The sequence below is a fragment of the Sander lucioperca genome, chromosome 7 (genome assembly GCF_008315115.2).
Source record: "Sander lucioperca isolate FBNREF2018 chromosome 7, SLUC_FBN_1.2, whole genome shotgun sequence".
In the NCBI taxonomy this organism is placed as follows: Eukaryota; Metazoa; Chordata; class Actinopteri; order Perciformes; family Percidae; genus Sander; species Sander lucioperca.
In genome coordinates this window covers 3,951,100-3,976,254 of record NC_050179.1, presented here as the reverse complement: position 1 = coordinate 3,976,254, position 25,155 = coordinate 3,951,100, and the positions used below count along the sequence as shown (strand labels likewise).

Below are 25,155 nucleotides of genomic sequence, written 5' to 3'. Positions count from 1 at the left end.
AGTCTACTCTGTTAGCACAATAGACTGTATACATCTTTTTTTTGTATTACATTAAAAAAAAGTGTACTGTGTAAAAAAGAATAGTTTTAATTGTAAACTCTTACACTGTCACACTATTTGGTTTAAATATATAGTATACAATTTTAGTCTAATGTTGTAGTGTACAGATTAGAGGACGGATACCAGACAGATATTTAGAAATGATGGTCAGGTTCGGGTCGGGCTCGGTCACATCAGCGCGATAAGGCATTTGTTGTAAACTGGTGCTGCGGCTCCTTTAAGAGAGCTCAGTGTGTGTGTGTGCGTGTGTGTGTGTGTGTGTGTGTGTGTGCAACCCGTTCTCATTCCGAACTTGTAAAATAAGGACGTTTGGACAGTGGCTGTCAGCGTCTGATGCGACGAAAAAGGCGTCTTTCAGCGTGTTTGTGTAACGCACAGAGGAGAGCAGCAGTTAGATAGGATTTAGCGAGTAGTATGTAAGGGCGAATTTCCGCGTAAGGAGTTTGGCCTAAACCCAACCGTCCCGTAGTTCCCGCGTGTCATGGAACCCTAAGCCCACCCACGACTTTTTCCTTAACATAACTGCGTCAAAAGGGACGGCAATAGTCCCGACCAAGCGCGTTTACTTAAAGCGCTAAAGGAGACTTTTAGCGTCAATGAGAACGACAAAGGCACCTGACCAAGCGTCCATATTTTACGAGATGAGTGTGAGAACGTGTTGGTGTGTGTGTGTGTGTGTGTGTGTGTGTGTGTGTGTGGAAAGTGGGCAGAAGAGAGATAGAGAAAGAGGAAGCAGACGTGTTGTAGATGCGACCGGAGCGCGATATTTTTTTCCCCACTATGGCCACACCAAGACCCGCCCTTCAATAGCTACTATTGCTTACGCAAGGCAACGTAACCTGATTTGTACAGGTCCTATCGCCTGACCAATCGGCTATCCTAACCTTAACCACTCGAGGTGAAATGCTTTAGACTGTATATCTTTTGGTACGATTGTGATGTCACAACTATACTATATTAGGTAGACAGTGTCACTACAGTGCTGTGTCACAGTCATTTCCCGGCTGCAGTGACAGTGCAGAGACTCCAATAGCACAGATGTGGAAGACCTGGAAACACTGGACTTTTTCGGGACGGGGGCTTAAAGAGACAGGCACTAAAACAAAGCATTTCAGACAGAAGGTGAATACAGGTATATTCAGACAGACAGTAAGAGAAAAGTAATGGTTTATTTTTAACTTTAAAACGTGCTTACGAAGGGCTTTCACAGAAAACACGCACAAAGAGCATCCAATGTGATTCCGTCATTGACAGGAGCCAGAAGTTATGGCACCGATAATGTTAAAGTAGAGAAGATATTGGAAAAGTTACTTTTGTGCATCTCTGAAGTCTCACAGTTATGTTATTCTACACCCTCTGATCGTACCAGGAGTAAAATAAATCTCAAGCATTGCAGAAAAATTCAAAGAGCGGTCAAGATACCAAGATTCAAGATTACATTCTGTTGAAGTTCAAATGATGCTTATTAGCTGATTTGTAAGATTGACTGCTTTTTATTTTGCGCTCTACAGAACACAGACTATATTTTCTTGCACGTTTGGTCTGAAAGCGCTCTTAAACCTTCAGTTTTTCTAAAATAATTCAAAATTACCAAAATTGGAGACACATGGTTTTCACTGGACATCGACAAAATAATGTCTGACAATGGATGCCACATCACAAAACTCAATAATACACTGATGTGTAGTTCTATCGTGTTATCATTAGCATCCGTTTGGCCCACTTGACTCTCAGAGACTATCATTTTGTCCACCTTACCAGACAAACAGAGCCCTGTTGATACTTTCATGCATCATTACTGTAATAGAGATATTTTCCTGAAAGGAAACATTTTCTCATGACCCACAGATCACGCTCATCCTGGGCTGCACTATAGACGCGTCTCAGTTGGCACCACAGTGACTTTGGCTGGTCAAAGAAAATAGCCACCCTGCCCACAGCGCACAGTAAAATCTCATTACCAAGTACACAAAGGGAGGGGTGCAGGGGGCTCAACAAATTACCTAAGAGCCATTACACTTAGGCATCCACTGTTGACTACACATTCCTTACAGAAGATTTTTCAGAGGATATTAAGTAAGCACAGTCCCAAAATGTCTGATCACTTCATTATGGCTTTAACGTGTTTGTGTCTAAGGTCCCAGAGTTCACAAAATGAAGATGTTGACTATGGAGCCATGTGGTTTCACCATGAAGTAATCTATTCACGGCATCACATTCATCCCATTTCTATGGTTACACAGTGGACACAGTAAACATGAGCGCCTTTTTTTCTCCCAACAGTTAACGGTCTCACTCTATCATGGCACGGCCTGCCGTCTCAATTAGATGCCGTTGGATGGAAACTAGGCTGTGTGCTTCACAGGTAAGACAGATGAAGCTGCAGCAGCTTTTTAGCAAAGCCGACTGTTGCCAAGAGCATAGTGGCACGACAAGGGGCGGGTTAGTAACTTAATAGTGCAGGATTGTGTCAAACTGGACGCCAAATATGCTCTCATTTATGTGCTGCATTCTGAAGAGAACACTCCACTTATGAAGACAGCTTGTTTTTATGAACTCTTTTAAGGTTAAGTACTCTGCACAGCCACTGTGTTTATGTATAATTATCTGTCCCTAAAGAGGAGCAGGGCTGTGTCTGCCATTTTACCTGACTACTCTTTATCCATTATTACACGGGCAGTTAAAAGAGAGAAAGGAACAGAAATAGGTAAGATAGATAGTGATGATGGCATGGTATTAAGTGACAAAATATGAAATGTTATAAATATACTGGAAGAATATATATAGTACACATTTAAATGTACTTAAGGATATGTGCCTGAACTTACTGACCCTGTTTATATGAAGCCTATTCCTCTGCATGCTTATAATCCTCATTTTGACATTTCATATAATGCCTAAAGGTAAATCCTGCTAGATGAAATATACAGTGCCTCAAGAATTACATTTCATATCACTCCCGCTGCCCATCCGATTCCAGATACTTCAAAGCGTTCTCAGTGCTTGAAACGCACAGTATATTCAAGAAATCTTGCCAGAAACATCTAACATAGTTTTGGCTCACATGTATGTACCCACTCTTCGATTTAAGTCACACTCCTGGCTTTGATTTACCTCAATCTTTAAATCAGATCAAGTACATTTATACATTACTTTGCATGACGCTCTAAATCTGTCCTCCAGAGCCTCCACCCAGTAAAGCTATGCAGCTATAGTTGCCCTGGCTGGAAATGACAAAGACTTGGATTTCACATCCCATTACACACTGTTAATCCCACAGCAAAAGCTCCATCTGCAGGAGATTGCAACAGCAGGGAACAACATTAAAGTAAAGATTATTATAGCACCCTCAAGGGTGTCTATAGATAGGATGCTAGCGATACGGTGCACAAACTGTATCTGAGCTTACGCACATGCGTGTGTGACCTGGTGAGCTCCACACCCATATGATATCCAGCATGAGGCATGAACTCTTCCATATGTACCTCCAGGAACATGCTATATAGTCGAGTCACTCTCGATCGCATTAAGTCACAGTTTGAACATAATGTAAACCTTCTGGCAATCTGTAATCAAGAACTTTGAAGTGAAATGTGCGCTTCGTCTGAATCACAACATAGCTGATCCTTAGAAAAAAACTGTTATTTGGAAACAACTTATACTATAATAGGAAACAACTTCATCCAAATTACAGGATATGCGGTATATCTGCAGCCCCTAGCTTTCTATGCACAGTATTTGCAAACTTCAGCAAACATCATTACACACATATGCCTTCTTTGAATGTTTAATTGAGATTTTAAAGGAAACACACGAGCTCTACCCTTAAAAAATACATTGGAGACTCGGTTTCGACAAAGTCACCTTCTCTTTCAACACTATGAGTGGGATTTGTCTCAGAATAGTCTGACGCCACCATCCAAACACCTCTCAAGATCATAAATCATGTCTAGCCCATCCAAGTTTATAGGCAGACTGTACACTACAGCGGTGAGGTCTAAAACAGAGTCTTATGAGCACAGCTACAGAACTCTGAAAATGAAATTGTTGAAGAGGGAAGAACAACTGTGGCTGGTAGCAGTAGCACTGGAAGCTCTTTGAGTAATTGCAGACTGAGCTCCCTACTTGGAAGATAGAACCACACTGGAATAAAAATAAAATGTCACTCTTATAATGGAATCATCAGAAGGACACGGAAGGTGACAGATAGAGAGAGAGAGAGCATAGTGTGCAGGAGAAAGTAAAAGACTTTCCATCTGCTCTGCGTTCTGACAGGAAGTGATGAGGTCTCATGAGACAGTGCCTGGAGACCTGCCTCTGCTTGTGTTTATTAGGCAATTGCATTTCCTTGCCTTGATCTGTGTTTATAATAGGTTGACCCTTGCTGTGTCATTGCTACTAAAGAATAGACACGCAGGCAAAGAACCAGACAACTGTCTCACACGGGAGAGTTTGTTTTGGTGTGCCATGGCAACTAGGTTTTTGTTTTGGACTTCTGTTTTTATCCCCTTCCTGTCACTGTACGCAGTAGAGGATCAAGGCTGTCCAATTGTGGTGGAAATACTTTTGTCAGAGAGATATATGGGAGAAAGAGAAAATGGTGAGCTGAGTTAGGTCAGTGTAAGAGACCAGAATTGGAACCACTAAGCAACTTTGAAGTAGAAAAACTGCCACCCAAAGCCCATTAACAGAAACCCAACATTTTACAGCACATCTCATCGACGCTCCAATTCTCCTACTCCTCTCCAACTTTCTCTGTGTTTTTGTTATTCGTTTCTATTGGTTATAGCTCTTGAGCCGTCTCCAGACAGGAGCCAGTGATCTCAACATGTTCTCAGTGACAGATGTGGTATTTTGTGTGAGGAATGGAACACGTTACAGAAGGACTTTACAGTTTTACAGAACAGAGCTATTAATGAGGCTTAAAGTGGTAAACAAACAGGAGAGATATCATGCTCATTGTGCTCAGGATGTGGATGTGGAGCTCCCCCCTTTGGATACTTGATCTGTTGTGTGTATTTATAGTCACATTAATTTTGGATTTAGTTTTATGGGAGGGTTTGTTGCTCCGCAGCCATAACAACAACATAACAGTGGATCCAGGGTGGCATCCTTTTCTGTCGTGTCAAATATTAAGCCTGACCACGTAGCATGCATTAGTGCAATTAAATTGGATATGATACAGGGGGAAAAAAGAAGTCAAACATTGAGCTCATGTGTACTATATAAATAACAACATGGAATGTGTATCAGTGAATGGAACTTCTGTATATTGTAATTATGGAATTAAAATCACGAATGATGTCATTTATTAGAACACAAACCTGCTAGTGCTTGTAAAATCTGTTTTTTAACTGAGCTGGCACATTATGTAAATAAAATACTTCCATCAAATTCTCTGAGATAAGCTCATGTACTGCATAACCATGGCTATAGAGACTCAAATATACTGGTTTAAGTCGAACATATACTGTAAACGTTACATGTTGGTTATCACTAGCTGGGTCCATGTAATCATGTTCAGATAAGATCAGAGCTTCATGTAAATGTCCATAATTATACTAGATTATGTAAATCCATTGATAACTTAAATTAAACTCTTAAAACACATGTTCTTTTCCGTAGTGTTATGCAAAGCACTTTGGATCAACAGTGTTGTGTTTAAGGGGCTAATAAATTAAGTTGACCCGCATACGTATAATAATACATTATACAGCACAATGTGTGCAAATAGACACATTCACTGTCAGTTTCTGTTGTTGCAGCCTATAGTCTTTATTTTCCCTCCCTCTTGCCTCCTTTCTGTCTTTTCACTAGCACTGTCTTGCCCTGTATCTTTGCTCTATCTAGAGTTTGAGCACAAACAGCAGACTACATGAAACAGCTCATTTGCAGTGTTGTTTCAGCCACATTTTGACAAGAGATGATATGTGCACAGCAGCCTCTTGTGGCCAATGATGGAAATGCAGAAGCTGTTTGGGAAAGTGGGCAAAGGGCCTGATCACAGCAAACCACACAGCCATGCATAAGTCATAGCAGTCTCACTAAACAGGAGGTTTAAAGGAATACGCCGACTTACTGGGACTTTATCTTATTCACCGTATCCCCCAGAGTTAGATAAGTCCATACGTACCCTTCTCATCTCCGTGCATGTCGTAACTCTGTCTGACGCCCCCTACCGCTAGCCTCGCTTAGCACAGATCCTGGAGATAACCGGCTCCATCTAGCCTACTGCTACCAATAAGTGACAAAATAATGCCAACATTTTCCTATTTACATGTTGTAATTTGTATAGTCACAGCGTGTACACACAGCCATCTTCTAACCGTAGACTGGGAACTATATTCTCAGAAGGCGAAGCACTGCTACTTGGGCGGCGTGATTAGCGCAACACCTGAAACGCACCGTTGTTACTCTCTGCTCCTCACCGCGAAGCTTCTCAGTTGCTGCGAGCAAATCACTTCGCCCAAGTAGCAGAAGTAGCAGTGCTGTAAAATATGTGTCAAGATTAATTTTTTTTCACAGCAGTATGTATGAATTCAGTGTAAACCAAAATGTGTGTGTGTGTGTGTGTGTGTGTGTGTGTGTGTGTGTGTGTGTGTGCGTGCGCTAAGAGACCGACATAGAGGGAAAGAACAGAATGATGGAAGCTCTTAACAATTTCTGAAAAATAAAAACACACTGCCGCTATTAACATTATTGGCTCTGCACTATTCAATTTATGTTGGCATTTCACTACTTGCGAAAAGATAAAGTTAATTTCAAAAACCTTTTGATCTTCTTAACTGATTCACGGCTCTCATTCCAAACCTTCCAGAGTTAAAAACATGATATTAAAAGGCCTGGACTAAATAAGTAGAATGTCAAAGAGAGGATCACTTCTCTTTGATCAATCCTCAAGGAACATAACCATAAACGTAAAAAAAAAAAAAAAAAAAAAAAGATGATCTTGATTGAAAACATGTTATTCAAAGATACTTTGCCAGAAATAGCACCATGATCTCGAGTAACTGATAAATCCTACTGATAGCTGAGGATGTGTTTCTGTCTCTAATAAATGTGCCCTTATAGAACTGTTACATCATGCATTGCTCATACTGACGTCTAACCTCCGACAACAGCTGACAACAGAACATGCCACAGTATGTAGAATCGACTGTGGTGTGACTGTGTAAACATCCACCTTTAGGTGTACAGTACATCGCCCTCCTAGTGAGTTCAATGTTCTTGTGAGAGTAAATGTGCACAATTGAAACAATTCCCTCTAAGCGTGACCATCTCAGATGGGATGCATGTTTTCCGTCTTGATCCTGCAAACTGAATCACAGATGGGAATTTTGGTGTAAGCTAGGAATTTAAAAGTGTATATTTTAAACTAGGGCTGCACGATGAGGAATATATGTAATTGCGGTTATTTTTGACTGATTGCGATATGATTCACGATATATTGAAGGGTATGTATTTTGTCATTTTTTGAATTGTATTTTGAATGCCATTTTTGTATCAATGTTCTCATTTTCATTGAAAAATATTTAAATTAAAAATATTAAAATGATTATAGTGTGATTTTTGAGAGGATTTGTACCAAACAAAGATTTTTTTCTGTAGTCTGTAGGATAGGATTTGTGGGCCAGGGCATCTCTGCAGCACCACAATACTTTATTCAGAAAGGTTTGACACATATTTTGCCTTTGAAAAATATTGTGCCACCCTGCGATTTGGATATTGCACTGTCCATATTGCAATAAAATTGCGATTAATTGTGCAGCAACAAATGTTTATGGGAGAAGGCATGTTGTTGTTGATCCTCTGTTCTTGATTCTTACTCCCTCTAGAGGGAGTCAGAGCCAACAAATCCATGAAATATCTTTCAAGGGAGGCATGAGATGAATCTAAAGTAGATTTTGAAGACATACACTACCAGTCAAACGTTTGGACACGCTTACCATGAGAAAGCGTATCCAAACTTTTGACTAGTACTGTATAAGCAGGCCTAATGGAAGAGATGATATGTCTTTTATCTTCTGCAGGCAAGTCACAAAAACCTGTACAGACCGATGTGAACTTTCTAGGATTTCTCATGAAGTACATCCAATAGTTCCCACTTCCATCTGTTACGGAAAATATTGATTTTCCATTGCAAGCATCACAGTGGAATTATGATATCCACAGCAATAATCTCAGTGGGAGAGTCGTAAGTCGTAGGCACCGGACTGGAACCGGGCACCGCAGCTAATAACTCTGATCTCATTTTATTAAATACATTCCCAAAGCTGGGTTAGGGCTGGCTGTTTGATCAATTCTCTGCTCCCTTCTTTTATTAGCAACGAGCCACTGCCTCTACCCACTGCGTTAAATTATTCAATTGGGCCTGCTTTGTTGTTAATAGCAGTGATCATTCTTGCTTAAACGGCATAATGTATGCGCTGACAGCCAACAGTGATACAAACCCGTCCCGAGGGACACAAATCTATCAGTGGCGAGAGTCTATCTGCCACATTAGAGATTTCAGGCACCAGTGAAGCATAGGCAAGTAAAATACACTCAACATCAGGGGCCTATGGGAAAGGCTCGTTCCACAAGGCCACTGACATAAATGATCAAGCCACCGCTCTATACCTGACTCCCAGTGAAATAAAGCTGATATCAAATGGCCAGTGTTGAGCCTCCTCTGTGGGATTTTAAATGATGGAAAAAAGCCCACCTTGTATACTTGTGCTGACTTTAGGCTCAGCAAGACACGCAGGATGTTGTTATTTATGCAGCACAGTTCAGAGAAATGAACAAAGATTAAAAGATAAGACAGAACACCAAATTTGACTATTCTTGGAATCAAGTTGCACTATTTTTATATTTAACAAGATTCGTCTCACTCAAACAGTCTATATTGCATGCTAATTTGGAATGAGCGACTGAAGGTTTTCTGTTTTTTTGTTTAACTTGCAGCAGTTGCCTGGAGTTCTTTTCCATGTGGCTCGTTTGTTTACCCATCCCCCACCAAGGTCCTGTCAACACTGCCGGCCTCGTGGGTAGGAAGAGGTCATAATGCCAAAGGGTCATTATTGTGTCCGGGATTCTGGCCTTTTCCTTCTGTTAACATAATTATTACTACTGCAATGGGGCGGGGCTGGAAGGGGGGCATTGGGCTAGAGTGCTGTCAATCTGACAATTTTGAATTCCATTGGATCAGACTGCTGTCACTTGGCTCTGCCATTCGTCCCAGCCCTTGTCACATGACCAATTAATGTTTGTCCATGATGACTATCCAAAATTCTGGTACCATGGAATATTTTTTTTTTTAAAAGTGGCAGACTTACCTATAGAAAGGTGTATTGGATTTGGATATACAATTTGTTTAAAATGAAAACAAGTGAAATTAATAATGAATGTGATATTTTGTATGATGTGATATTCTATGTTATGTTTGATTTAGCAGAATTACATTGTGTTGTTTCTAACCTATCGGACATTTCCTATATTTCTAAGCAGATTTTCTATTTTCTATCTTCTGAACATGGCCATACTGAGAAATACAGAGCTGAATGTCTTAATTAGCTTTGTAACAACTCATTTGGCAATGGCTTGAATGTAACGTTCATTAATATAAAGAAGTTACCAGTAAAGCTTTGACGCTTTGAAGCGTCAGATCGAAATGAAAGCACAAAGAAGAAGACTAGTGCTACAGTACAGTTTCTAGTCAACTGGCATATGTTTACAGTATGCCCCATATGGCAAATACATATCAATACAGCACTGCATGGGCCTTTTAATGTGAATTTAGACTACATTTATCCATATAAATATGAACTTTATTTTTACCACTAGCTTTATAATCTACAGACCAAAATTTCCCCAAGTCAGTTCAGCTTAGTGCATCTGTTAAAATAAATCACGCCGATATGCACATCTTCGTACATCTGCTAAAAAGAATGTGCCTGAATTCCCTCCACTCTCTGTGTAAACTCCTGCCATATGCTGAAAAAGCTAAATGTTTTTCATTAGCAGTTGGTTAAACTGGTTTGAAATCTGGGGCGGGGAGGAGTTGAGAAAAAAGATGGATGTAAACCGCAGCACTCCTCCCTCACACATGCAGACGATTCATTCCAATGTGATATGATGAGAGCAAGCACTTCACGCTGTTCGCCCATTAAACTTGAAGCTGCTAAATGTTTCGCTGAAATGTTAGGAGGATATTCAACCACCATCTCTAATCCTAACGGACCATGTGACCCCCACAGGAGCCGGGGCAAAACCATATCACACAGTGCACTGCATCTGAAAAAAAAATATATATATATATGTATATAGTCATGACATTCAAAGCTGTGGTGTATATATACACCACAGCTTTGAATGTCCTGACTTTCCTAATAATGATCAGATGTTCTTAAGCTCTCCCTTTAAACAATTTAAAGGCGAGCCTCGCCACAAAGCACTGAGCACGCTTGAGTCAATAACCCAGTTAGCAGAAAGGAAAGTAAAACAAATTCAATTCTTGACTTATTTAATAGGGGATTTGGTGTGACAGGTCAGGGGGTGTAATCCAGGAGATTGCACACTGATTCTTTAATCGAGTGGCTTGACAGTACATCTCATTCCCTTCCTCCCCGATTTTGCTCTTGTTAGAGGGTCTCCCTTGTGTAGCACTGAATATCAATCGCCCACTCCTCTGCTGGTTCAACCCCCTCAACCCCCCCCCCCCCAACACCCACTCCACTCTCTTTAACTTCTGCTGCATGGAAACCAGATGGAGATGTGGAGTACAGTACATCAATAAGCTAAGCATCCTGATTTTCCTCCATGGCTGAGAGAGTAATGCAGCATTCATTAACAATACCTCATTCATTAGCAAATAGAAACCGACCCAGTCATTGCTTAAAGAAACATTGAGCCTGCGTATCAGGAAATTGGCAAAGGCAGGCTAATGAAACCTCTGAATGGTGGAAAAGGGGCAGCAGTCTGATGGCTGTGTGCCATCTTCAGGTCCCAGCAGTGCAGTGGATCTCTCATGGTCGGTTTGAATCTGCAGAGGCTGCTTGTTTCTGCGCGCTGCCTCTGAGACCCAGGTTTTTGTCTAGATAAAGCCATGAGGGTGACTGCTGTTGCTTTTAAAAACTGCACCATCCTAGAAACACTATGGTAGAAAAGTAAACTGTGTAACCTTTCACATTCAACACCAGCAATATTTGCCTGCTAAAAGAAGCCAAGAAAGTATAGTGTGCTGACTATAATGGTCCACTTTGTGCAATTTGTGCACTACTCCAAAGCGTTACTTGAGATGAGTGCTGACGGGATAGTGTCTCTGTCACCAGTAGTTTAAAGAAACGTCTGATCTGTCTTTGGAGTATTTATTGTAATGGTACATCCTCAAATGCAAGTTTACCACATCCAAACTGTAGCGTTCTGAGTAGAGAGAAACAAATTCTGCGCTTCATGAACAGATGGCTTTATCCCAGTTCCTGGATTGAAAGCATGTATTGACAGTTCAGCATCCGTACACCACTCCAATACTAAATCGAATCACCATACCTCCTCCTTATCCTCCGATCCACACCAAACATACGAGCACACACACACTTCCAAAAAACACACATTCTTGCACAGATATCTTCATTGTGAGACGATGAATTCATGCCCATGGACGTCCCCCGCCCTGTCCCTGAATCCCTGAGCATGAGTAATTGTCAGGCCCAGTGAAATAATCGTAGCTTTCAACGCTAATGGAAGCCCTGCACATTCATTATTCAGTCCAGGAAACAGAGTGCTGCAAAGTGTCAAGGGACCTATGAGTTATTGTTCAGCGTGAACTACCCTTAGACTACGAGGGAAGTGACAGAAGCCCACTGCACACTCTCCTCCTCTGTCCCCCATCCCTTTACATCTCCTTTGCGTCCCTCTTCCCATCTACCCCAGGGAGACAGGCACCACACAGAGAACCTGAGATTGTATCACAGCTGTGGCGGGGTCAGACGGGCTGGTGATGGGTGTACTGTGACGCTGCGGACAGAATGACAGACGGTCTGGGCTCTCTTGCGTCACTGCAGCACTTGACCATCGACAGTTATGACTGGTGGAGAAAGGCTTTCCCAGTGTTACAGCCCTCCTGGGACTGCTGTGGGATTTACGAGGAAAGCAGAGGGAGGAATGTGGCAGGAGGGGGAGAGGGGGAGGGGGGGACTCAGAGGTTCACTGACCTGCAGATAACACATGGCAAGAAACAGATAGGTTTGATATGTGAACATGCCCGCACTTGTGCTCGAGGGAAATGGACACCGAGAGCCGTGCTGCTGCCGCAGACTGAGCCAGTATATACAGTCACTCCACACTCCTAAAAAGCAACACACATCAGACAGAATCCCAGCAATGCACTTAAGCCTTCTTCATTTCCTATGTCTAGACCTTAGAAGTCATGCTGTTACTCAGCTTTAAAGTGAAAGTGAAGGAAGAGAAGCAGGGTTTTTTTTTATATCAGGACTACTGAACAAGCAGAGACAGAACATGCCACACTGATGTACAGTGCAAATTAATTCAAACTTAAAATACTCAAAAGCATCATTTGCATATCCATATATACTTTATTTACTTTTTATTTATTTAGTAAGCCTGTTTAGGATCCCTAACTATCTGCATTTCTGGGACAGAGACACTGTGCAATGTGCAAAGGCTAATTTGTTTTTAACAGCTTGTAAAACCAGATGGGTAAAAAAACCCACCTCCAACAGGACCTACTTATTTGTCTACCATGTTAGAGAAACAAGCTCAGCCACACACCACTATGCAAACCATTTCTTGAGATTCTAGGACATGTAAATGCTTCTCTACTTGTGCACAACCAAGGGATTTTTCTGCATTGCAGAATCAAACACAGGCTGGGAATTGAACAAATCATTCTGCTGATGGCAACAACAACAAAAAAACATCCAAATTGGCAAAGCAGAAGTGAGGGCTACATGAGCAATATGACCACATCAGAATCATTTCACCTGTCTGTCTGAGAGAAGTTGTTTCCCATCTATCCCCTACACGTTATTAGATATAAAAAGATATACTAGTGTGGGTGGGGTTTGTGAAGTTCACTATGTCTCCCTTCAGGCTAACATAACATGAAAATCAGCATGAAAATAACAGCTTCAGAGCTGCAGGCGTTTAAAGCATACATTAGCAGACCTCTAGTTTACTGGGTGTAATTCAGTATTCTTGTCTGCGTCTATCTTTTCGACTCAGGCAATTTAGCATGCCAGCATGTTGCTATAAAAATGACCCAATTAATTTGATTAGCAAACTAAGGTTCAAGATACAGAGTGCGAAAACATGAGTGGAATGGTAAAGAGTATGGGGGATGCTAATGAGTTATGAGTTAATGAGAGAGTGTATGGAGTGTGTGTGCATTCATGTTACAATTAGTTTAGCAAAAGCCTTGGATGAGGATAAAACAAACAGGACTTGACTTTGTTGTGCCCCGGGTGTTTGTGGGAACATTATGAAAATACTTAGCAGCAGAAATGGAAATAATGGCTTTAAGAATACAAAACAGGAGCGTGAACTAGTCAACACAAGGTATGTCATGCAGTCCTTCCAGAAAAATGCGGAGTTTTTTTGTGATTGTTGCGGGCAAAAATCCTTGATTATGCAGCACGTTTTCTTAAAAAATGCAAATATATGGAATATGCGGGATATTTATGCAATTTTATGCGATTAAATTGCGGGAACTTGCAAAAATTGCAGGAACTGCAGTTTCATCATGGCTTCATCGCGGGGTTTGCAGCTTTTCGATGATGTTCACGTCGCGTAATTACGTCACTTCATAACGTTCCCATGGCAACAGGGGGAAATGGCTGCTCTTGTGTGAAGTAAACGCAACATTTTTCAACTTTCTGCTAAGATATATGTGACTTTTTTGCAACGAAAATGCGGGGATTATGAAATCATGCAAGCCCCGCATATTTTGCGCGGAAATCGGCAATTTATGCGGCGAAAGTGCGGCGTATTTGAAAAAATGCGGCCCACGCATAAATATGCGGACTTTGGATGATTATGCATTGAATTAGTGTTAAGGTTTTCTATAGGCTAATTTTGAATATAATTGGAGATATATACAAGAAATTGAGGAAAATGTCTTTGTACAGGTAGGTCGAAATGACAAGGCAACTGTTAGAAATACACTTAAATAATTGTTATCTGCATGCACAAAATGTGTCAGTTTGGGTGGGGGGTGAGGAGCCAGATCACTTCAAGGTTAGTGTATAGTGCTGTCTGCACAACAGTCACACATTTGTATTGTTGGGGCTCCAGCACATTGGCTTTCAAAAGAAACCATGACAGTGGAATTAAAGTGCTGACAATTACATTTGAGGGTGTTTAAGATAGACCTAAACAAAGTAATCACATTTGATATTTATTATTTGGTTGCATTAATTTCCATTCAATGTGAGGTCTACATCTCACAGGCATCCTTTGCCAGGCCTTTATTGCAGCTATCTTCACTTCTTGCTTGTTTCAGGAGCTTTTTGCCTTCAGTCTGGTTATCAGCAGTGAATCATATGATCAGTCGGAGAGAGGTGACTAACTTGGCAAGTCTGCATTCCATTATTGGGGCATAATAGTTGCCTTGTTTGTATATGTTTTGGGTCATTGTTAAAAAAAAAAAAAAACTGGGGATGTAAAAAGTCTTACACTGTTGCCCAATATGGATGTTAACACCCGCGTATAGCCTTAAAGCTGTAAGTCAGAACTTTAATGCCACAGTTATACTTTTATTTCAAATCCAATGTAATGGAGTATACTACAGAGCCAAAACAATACAAGAAAATGTGCTGATTCTACTTAGTGCTTAATGACTTTATGGTGATCATAAATTAGAAATAGAATAAAAAAGGTAGGCAAATGTTTTGCACTAATTTGGGCAAACTGGGTTCAGGCACCCATCCCTGCTTGCCTTTTCCTCATTGACACAGATATTTCGCAGACACTAAATATAATTTGTTTAAAATGGTGACATTATTTCCAAAGTATTTCTGCCCCAGGTATCAATTATCATAATGGCTGCCTTTGCCAATACCACACAATCCTCTCTCATAACACACACACACACACACACACACACACACACACACACACACACACACAACGCGGTGCGGTGCACTTGCTCCGCTCCTCTCTGAACCCTCCTTTCCACGATCCGCCCACCATCTCGGGACTGGAGTCACGTGTCTCACCGCCTAGTGTCTCTCTGCTAGCCGACACCACCACAAACTCACCCAGCGCCCGGTGGAGAGAGAAAGGACGATGAGAGACGGAGAGGTGCACACGGACAGAAAGCGCCTATAGCCTACGACGCCAGTGGGTGATAATGGAGAACGTTCAATAGAGGATACCCGCTGTGGTGATCCGAAATTCTATGTTTCCCGCAGAGGAGGGATGTGACAAGGCATCTGAACAGGACGGGAGATGAGAAGCACACTGTTTCGGAGACCCTCTTCTTCCTGTGATCTCAAACAGTTCGCCTGTGAGCCGCGGCGCTTGGGGGGGTGTACGGGACACGGCGCGCACGGCTCACAGCCGCTCCAGCTCAACTGTGGTCTGAAGAAAATTCATTCTTGCTGTCTTATTTGAACCTGCCAGAGCGCTGTGGGTCTCCGAAGGGGAAGGGTGGTCTTCACCATGAGGGCTGTTTCCGCAAACTTGTTCGCTCTTCTTTTCCTGTGCGCCCTTGCAAGTGTTTTCTATGTCTGGAGCGCACTGGAGAGCCGTTTGGAGCGACACAAACGGGGGTTCTCAGTACCGGGCGGGGGGTCTTTTTACCAAGGTCTCCCAGCGGACCTCTCCGCCAAAACTTTCCGGGCATTGCTCGCTGTCCCAGCGGCACAAAGACCGCACTTGGGGGGCAGACTTGAGGCTCGAAACCTCACTGATCAAACTGCCTCTGCAGGAAATCGAGATTACCATGTGAATGGGGATAACAAGAGGTCAGCGCTGCGGGAGGGCCCGGTCAAGTTAGGCTCCCCGGTGGAGGATGGGATATTTTGGAGTGAATGGCTGGAGGATCTCCTTCCCGTGGGCTTCACGGAGGACTATGCTCAGGCTTGGCGAGAGAGAGCCAGGACATACAGAATAGTGCAGCTGGAGCCTGGATGCGGCAGGATATCGAATCAGCTGGCCACTTTTGCAGATGGGACCAAAGCGTGTGTGCGTTACGGGATAAACGCGGATCAGGTGCAAGGAGAAACTTTGACATATTACCTTGCCAGTTTGCTCGGCATCACAAACCTGCCCCCTCTCATACTGTCCCAACTGAACAGTGACAGTGAACAATGGACGGCTGTGAGGACGCGCATAGGTGGTTTACAGTGGAGTGATCGAGCCGTGGTGTCTCTCACTGAGTGGGTCTCCAACCTGACCGGGGTGGTCACACCGGCGCCGCTCAGACAGGAGAGCAGCGGGCTGCATCCTGTGCTCGGGGAGCTCCGGGACAAGACGACGGCGGAGCTGCTGGAGCTAATGCAGTGGACCGACCTGATTCTATTCGACTACCTGACTGCAAACTTCGACAGACTCGTCAGCAATCTGTTCAGCCTGCAGTGGGATTCGCGCGTAATGGAGAGGGACACCAACAACCTCCTCAGAACACCCCGTGGTGACCTCGTATTCATAGATAACGAGGCCGGACTCGTGCACGGCTTTCGGGTGTTAAACATGTGGGAGAAATATCACAATACAGTACTGAGCTCCGTGTGTGTGTTCAGAAAGAGGACCACGCAGCGCGTGGCGGAGCTGCACAGGCGCAGAGACGCTAGGAAAAGGCTGCTGGAGCTCTACAGAGACAGCGAGCCTTTGTCTCTGGAATTAGGATTTCTTTCAGACGAGCACGCCGGTGTTCTCCAGGACAGGATAGACAGATTATACAAACACATTTTGCATTGCAAAGGGAAGTACAGCCAGCTGTGAACATTCAGCACGCACAGGTGATGGGTTTGTGGTCTGCGCGGTATAATGAGCTCTGCAAACGCGATTGGCACACCTGTGCTTAACTGATGCACATTACACAAAACTCTCTTGAATATCCAGCTGAACTACCTCTTGTCAATAGAAATGTGTTGCCTACTTTATAAATAAGTACATTTGACACAAGCTCCATGTTGAGATTTCCACTGTATGCCTCACACAGAGGAATGACCAGTCTATTCTGTCTTACTTTCACCCCATGACGCTCACGCCACCGAATGGTATTAAATGTAAAGAGTAGGCTATATTTGCGACTAGGGTATCATAACGCAGCCCTTCATGTGTATTTGGATTCCTGACTTTTGTTCAAAAATCCTAGTGATAAACTCCTAAGCCTTAACATAAGTTCTTGAATACTGTATTTCTGTTGACATCGGGCTCACTTTTTTTTAATAGAAACTCGTTTGCACAGTACATTGTCATCGCAGCACCTGCACTCCTGTAATTGTGTTTGCTTTGCATATTCAGCCTTAAAGTCACAGGTGTATCATACCCATTGTACATGTTGTAAGTAGGTTGTAAATATTGTCTGCCAACCTGTTTTGGAAACTTGATGCTCCACTAATTTAACGTGCATTGTAACATTCCAAAATCTCTTGTCCTTTTTGATAAATACACTGTAATTTAATTTAACTGCGTGTTTTGTATGCAGTTTGTGCTGCTGCCTTATTAGAGTGCATCAAATATTTACCTAGTCTGCCTCTGTACTTGCCCAGTGCTCTCATTGTGCTGTAGAAACATATCTTGTACTGGCACACTGTTCCCCAGGAGCCATTATTTCAACCACTGGCACGCTACAACAGGAATCTCTAATCCCCTTCATAATCTCACCCAGAATGATAAAGTGAAGGAGAAAACTGACATCGTTTGGGTTTTACTGTTCCCTTTCTATATGAAAACCTGCTTTTCATATTTGTCTCTCTGGTAATATTAAACGGTCAACCTACGGCCAAGGCTGGATGGCATATTTGGTTCATTCGATTCAGATAAAAAGTAAGAAAACTCCCTGTGCTGCTGAGAGGCCAAGCCCACAATTAATGAGTGCTCCACTCTGAGAGGAGAGCCTAGTTTACAGTTTTTCAAAGGTTGAATTTGTAACTGTGAAAGGTATTAAAGAGAAAAAGTACAGCCCTGGAGGTCAGCTGCATTATTTTGCCTCATGCTTTCACTTCACATAACCCCATCTTTCTATAATTTGACCCTTTTAGAAGCATCCTCTCCTTATTAGTTCCACTATGGGTGCAGCTCTGTGTCTGATTTCTGGTTCTAGACTTACGAGCACATTAGAGGGAAAGCCAATGATTAAACCTTTGAAGGCCTAATTCATACCAGCCTCTCACTGTTCTGCACATCATCTGGTTTCTTTTACAGCTTTTTTTATGTATGGCCAACACCAGGACATACCACTACTGTTAAGTACATCTCCATAGAATGGGATGAGTGCATCTTGTTCTAATAGTGGCTTGATTTGTACTCACACTTCATTTCATGGCTTACAGCACGTGTGTCAGTATCAGTGATTTATGTTTCTCCCTACTAGGTCACTGCATAAGTGGCAGAGAAGCAGCAGAGGTTTAAGCAGGTGTAACTGGAGGCTTTCTCCAGACTAACTGCCTGCTGCAGCTCTAATAGGGACTTGGGGATCAATATGTGCACTGCCTGCTGTATAGGCGAAAGCAGGTCATGTTAATGTGCTGGGCGTACGGGTTAGTATGTAAACGTGTGTTTCGGAGGGGGGTGGGGGTTGCAGCTGGGCATCACGCTCTAAGCATGTCTGTTAATGCCGAACACTGCAAAGAGATTTACGACAGGCTGCAGACACCAGGGATTAAACACAATGCTAAACTGAGGTCTGCAGGTCTAAACCAGACTCACAACCCGTCCTCCTTTCCTGCTTGGCACTATCTGCCTCCCTCTGTATTTCACCCACATCTCGCTCTTCCCGCTACGCATTTGTCTTCACTGTTAACATCACTGTCAGCTTCATTTGTTAGCTAAATAGAAGATTCATAATTCTTTTTTGGGACATTCCTTTGCAGAAGAAAGCCAATTTTTTAAACCAGGGACCATGCCAGCTGTAATCACACTAATGGGGAAAATCAAAGAGGTTTTTGAATCACCCTTTTAACTGTTCACATATGTTCCAACTTTACTCTCCCTGCCTGGCTTATTTCAGATCACCACAAAAACTCTTTCAAGTCCCCCATTTTTTTTCACCCAGAGGCAACGAAATCTTCATGCACATAACTTTGTGACATGGTCTAATGAGTGCAGCTTGTCCTAGCTCGTGGCAACGGCGCAGTAGGCTATTTGGCATGCATATGGCAGTTAGTTATGCCCTTATACATGCCAGTTGTGTGTGGTTCCTTCCAGATGTGCTTGTTTTCTGTGTCAGTAGGCTGAATCACATGCTCAGACAGTCATACTAGCCAGGGGCCCACAGCAGGCCCGAACACAGACCCCAGGTACTCAAGCCGATCTTTTTTCTTCATGCACATTGCAAACATTCCAGAGGAGCTCAGGGAGGATCATCTCCATGGACACACAAATGCATGCAGACACTTCTCAGGCAGGCGAGTGGAAGGAGTCCCAGCTGTGTACATAAACCGTTGTCAAAGTTGGCTGAGATCCTATATCCTCATTTATAAAAACAACAATAAAGTCAGGATTATCAGTAGGTCATATTAAAAGAAAGTTATCCACATTGATGCAACATTTTAAAGTCACAATGGAAAGTTTTGGGGAAATGCTTTATTACTGTTTCTTGCTGAGAATTAGACGATAAGATTGTTTTTACACTTGTTATCTTTGTAAGTGTAAAAATGAGTTATAACTTTGGGATTAGGGAGCTTTAGAGGTGCTGGTAGGCGCATTTTATTACGTCTGGTCAGAGCCAGGCTAGCTCTTTCCTCCTGTTCCAAGTGTTTACGCTAAGCTAACAGGCTGCTAGCTCTAACCCTGTGTTGATCAGAAAGACGTGAGTGGTATCAATCCTTTCATCTAACTTATCAAGAATGCAAATAAGTATTTCCCAAAATGTCAAACTATTCCTCAAATACTTAAATCATTAACTCAAACCAGAATATCAAAATGCCATCATCATCAAACACAAAACAATTGCTTAATTACACTCAACCAGTTTGCATGATTTAAAGTATGAAAGGCTATTGAAAATTGGGTGTTTTGCCAGACACCAGGTGACTAACTGACTTAGACTGTCCCTTTCCCTGTGGGCCTGCCATGTGCAAGTGGACAGACATTAACTGACATTCTTTCATGGCCACACAGTGCAGGGAACTTCCTGTGCATGAGTGAATGATTTCATTATGAAACACGGCACATACTAGGGGGAGAGTTAGTTAGTCACAGCTGAGTGGATACGGGCCATGAAGGGTAAACTGGGGGGCCGGGGCAACGTCTGGAGGGGCTTTGGCAGTATAAGGGCTGGACAGCAGGGCTGTGGTGTGCCTGGAGAGCTGGCACAAAGCCTGGCTTTGTCCAAACCAGGGGTGAAAGCATAAGGTCAGGACCTTTAGGCATTCTTTCTCAAGACAAAGTAAAAGCTATGAGCAACAGAGACCGGCAAGAAAAAGGGCTACACATACCTCAGCTCATAAGAGGAGAAACAAATGTGATAAGTGTACTGACCTCCTCCGTTTTCATCTTGACAGTTTTGGACCAGTTGTGGTCTGGCCTAGGCCTGCATGATTCAGGGAAAAATATGAATCATGATTTTTTTAGCTTAGAATTGATATCACGATTCTCTGCCACGATTTATTTCTCACGAAGTGTAATGTTTATTGCACACATGAACCATGACAAAACAAAACAAACTGGCAGTACCAAACATAGATTCGTGTTGGCACCTATAGCACATTGCGCATCACAAGCCTGTAAACATATAGGCTTCAATGAATAAAGAAAATAAAGTACATACTGGCCATTTAAGTACAGTAGGCTACCAAAAATAGTGACATATAACACATTGAACTAAATATGGCCCTGATACAGGCTCAGTCTGAACTCCTTGAACATGTCTTTACATAATTAAAACATGTAAATCAACATGCTGCAGCTACAGCTTCAGTCTCTAGAGAAATGGAGTTTGTCAATTGCCAATTTAAGTACGGTATCAAAAACGGAATGATTTCTTAGCACACTGCTTGCCTATTACAGAATTAACATTCAACTGGCCATTCAAGTAGGTTACCAAAAACCTCTTGCCTTGTACGGCTTCATCATATTGCACTTTGTGGTGACGTTTGAGGTGCTGGTAAAGATTTGTGGTGTTATCTTGCGGTGCTGCAACGAGGGCAAAGCATGCCTTGCAAATCACATCAGACTGACCCTCGTCGTCTTGCTTGAATCCAAAACACTTCCACACCACTGAATGCGAGCCTTTTGTCGGAACGAGTTCGGTTTGAGACTGAGTGGTTGGCTGATTCTCATCACTAGCACCTCGGTTTTCATCAATATCCATTTGGTTTATTTCCGAACTACCGCGCTCGCTCGACGAGTGAAACGTGACTAAAAGGCGCTTTGTCATTGGCTGAGGGTGAAGCCCTGGACTTTGTGAGAACTCTCCTACCTTTTTTTTTTTTTTAAATCAAAGTCATTTAAAAATTAAATCGTGAACAGGGTGAATCGAGATCGCAATTTTATAACGATTTATCGTGCAAGCCTAGCCCCAGTGGCCAGAGTCTTTCTGACTCCAATTGGTCACCTCTCAGATAGAAATTTTAAAGTTGTGTTTGTTGAATGGTAGACCAGAAATCAATACACAGGATTCGGTCAGTTACTCTATAGCAAAACTTTAGTAAATTGTATTGCAAGGAAATAACAACTTATGCATAAGGATCAGATTTCCTTTAAGACAATTCTCTCTCGCCCTGACACCAACAAGTCTTTTCGAAGTCTGACCCCGCACCTGACAACTCCCTCTCTCTTTATTCTTCTTTGCCGGCTCCTTCTCCTTGATACATTGTGTCAGTGCAGGGAGCAGCAGTCCTGTTTCCCACCGAAGATCGCGCAAACACATGACTACACCTTTGTTTTCTCTGCTTCTCTTGTCTGGAGATCTCTTGTCTTCTCACTGTTTGTTACAGTGTTAGTTATTTCCTGGGTGCATTCTGTTCCTGCGCACCCTACACATGTTTTATCACTCATAGGCCTTATGAAACAGAGAAAACAAGGTCAACATGGCTTAAGGCCTTATACAAAATATATTCTTCAATCTCTGCATGTGAGTCCAGATTCATTTAAGTCAAATCTATGATGTCGATGTTAAAATTGGCTAGTTTTCCTAGTATTTTGAGGTACTTATGCTTTACTGTAGTACTTCAATGTTCTGCTACTTTATATCATTAAACTCCACTACGTTTCAGAGGGAAATATTGTACTTTTTACTTCACTACATTTATTTGATAACTTTACCAAGTAATAAATCAATTATGATACTACTGTATCAACAAGACTTTATTGATTCACAGGGAGAACTTCACAAGCTACCCAGCATTATATGAAGTTATATATAGCTATATATAAATTAAAAATAGCTGCAAAATTAAAGTGATGAATGCATCAATAATTATAATCCAATAATATATATTACTATATATTATTGGTACTTTACCAATAATATATAGCAATAGTACTTTTACTTTTGGTACTTTAAGTGTATTGTAACAGAGTGTTTCTACACTGTGGTATTACTACTTTTACTTCTGAGTACGTTCTTCTACTTCTACCTTTACATCTTTGTCACTCTGTCATGACTACCAGTGAGTCAGATCTTTGATGTAGTTTATGTTGACAGAAATATATTGGATAATACAGACACATGACATTATTATATTCTTCCTCATCATTTTACGTTATTAGATTTGGAGCCTAATAATATAGTCTACATTATATATACAAATAGACAGAGATCTGAACATAATCCATTAAACAGTTTTTGAAACAAGAACTGTTTAACCTCAATTTGGATTCTCTCTATTTTCCCTTAATACGATTTGCTTCTTGCCAGTCATAGCATGCATAAAAATAAATCCTGATTATTTCACTACTTAATACAATCCTATTTGTTATGCTTAAATCGTCCCTCAAGCTCTGTCTCCAAAATGTCAGACCATAGTCTACTGTCATATTTCAGAATGATAAAGACTTTTTTTTCCCCTACAAGTTGAGCTAGATGAAAGACTTCACCTTTGTTGTAAGTAAAAGTGGCAGTAAAGTAAGTAAAGGAGCTAAATTCAGCCTGTGCTTTAAAATCCACTTTTGTTTATCAAACCGAGGTGTACCCAGGCATGACATTAGCTCCCTTGTAAGGACCGTGTTGTGTTCAAATGTTTTGCCTTGCTTTTCCCCTCCTTCCTTCGACTGAAATGTCGCAGAGCATTTGATTGACATGCTTGACGGCTTTTGATATTCCTCTGGGTGGATGCTTCGGTGCAGCCGGGGGACCTGTTTCAAGTACATGCCGTTTCGCTCATTTGCATCTGGATTCATCTCTATGTAAATGAGAATTAGTATGCTTATGGAAATGACTGTTTTTTTCTGTCCTTTGCTGGGAAAAAATAATCACTGATCATATTTATGGCAGGGAGATAATCTATCATTTTGCTGCTGGATGCGTCTTTCTCGTGGCCACCTGCACCTAGCTGAGATTGTGGCAGTAATTAAGATATTTCTATGCAAATGTTGTGAGGGGAGGTTATGAATCAGCCCCAATGCCAGACAATAAGTTTATTAGAACAAATTATAATAATAATAATAATAATAATAATAATATATAAGAATGAGGGGATGCCTTTTCTTATTCTGAAAAGGTGTATGGCAATGCTGCGCCACTTAGCAAACACAACTTTATATCTTATTATTTAGATTCGAAATTAGTAGGGAAGCACCGATACCAACACCAGTATCGGGTATCGGTCCAATGCCGTGCGCATGTACTCGTACTTGTAATCATAAATTGACTCCGATACTACCACACCCGATACCACTTCATAGAAACATGACATTAACTTCTTCGTCGAGAAGGTATAGGCGGCGGAAAAGGAGCAATGCCAGCCGTTTGGAGATTTTTGACTGTAAAAATAACAGAGGCTCTTACCCAATACATGATTGACAATCAGCCATTGTCAGTCGTTAATAATACTGGGTTCCAACGTCTTCTCAGTGTACTGGAGCTGAAGTATGGGATCCTCAGCCGTCACTACATCACAGAACCTTTCCAAAGCTACATGACTGTGAAAAAGCACAACAGCAGCCTGTTGCCCGTAAACTTCACCACTGATATTTGGAGTAGCAGTGTTAGCCCAATGTATTTCATCAGCTTAACAGGCATAAACATGAAGAAAGCGGTATTTCAATCTGTTCTGTCTGCATGCGGTCCCTACGGCGCTACTCTGCAAATAGCAAAACGTTTTTTTTTTTACAAACAAGCTAAAACGAAAGCTGTTGGTTTGTTTGATATAGTTATATAGCCACGATTCTTTATATTTGGAACATCTTGTGAACTAACTAACTTGCCATCCTCTCCACTGGAGTGGTAAAACCACATGGCTACTTAATATGCACGTGAATGACTTCATCGGACTTTGCCTTCTTCATTCTTTCTAAACTTCACTCAGTATTTTGATATGATATGATTTATTTTATTGACACTAGCTCAGGGGAATATCCAGCCCATTGACATAAGCTTTGAATATAAAAAAGGCATGGTCCTTTGAATACACTGCTATGTTTTAATTGACAACAATATCATAGCAGGCCAAAATCATGTGTGTCAAAAACACAGACGGACCCCAGAGGGATTATTAAGTACTCGTATCGGTACTCGGTATCGGCGAGTACCCAAATGTAAGTAGTTTCACTTGGTCTTAAAAAAAGTGGTTTCGGTGCATCCCTAGAAATTAGCATGGAAAAATCTTACTCCTACTTAACAGCATGAAAATATCTGCTCATTTCCGACATACTTGTGTGTCAGTGGAGCTTTCTTTTTTTCAAGTGTGCTGTGACTGCGTCATAAGGGCTCTGTCCTCTCCATACCTGAAGTGCAAAGAGAATCGATACACAGAAGGGCAAGAG

At 41.9% G+C, this 25,155-nt stretch overlaps 2 protein-coding genes across 2 annotated transcripts in view; one reads left to right on the top strand and one right to left on the bottom strand.

The window, feature by feature from the left end:
- pamr1 (peptidase domain containing associated with muscle regeneration 1) overlaps positions 1 to 25,155 on the bottom strand; it is a 67,279-nt gene that overhangs the window by 27,291 nt on the left and 14,833 nt on the right. The gene's annotated exons all lie outside the window — the stretch shown is intronic.
- Positions 15,231 to 18,192, top strand: fjx1 (four-jointed box kinase 1). The gene has a single exon (XM_031282597.1). The coding sequence runs from the start codon at positions 15,721 to 15,723 to the stop codon at positions 17,002 to 17,004; it is 1,284 nt and encodes a 427-aa protein (XP_031138457.1). The 5' UTR covers positions 15,231 to 15,720; the 3' UTR covers positions 17,005 to 18,192.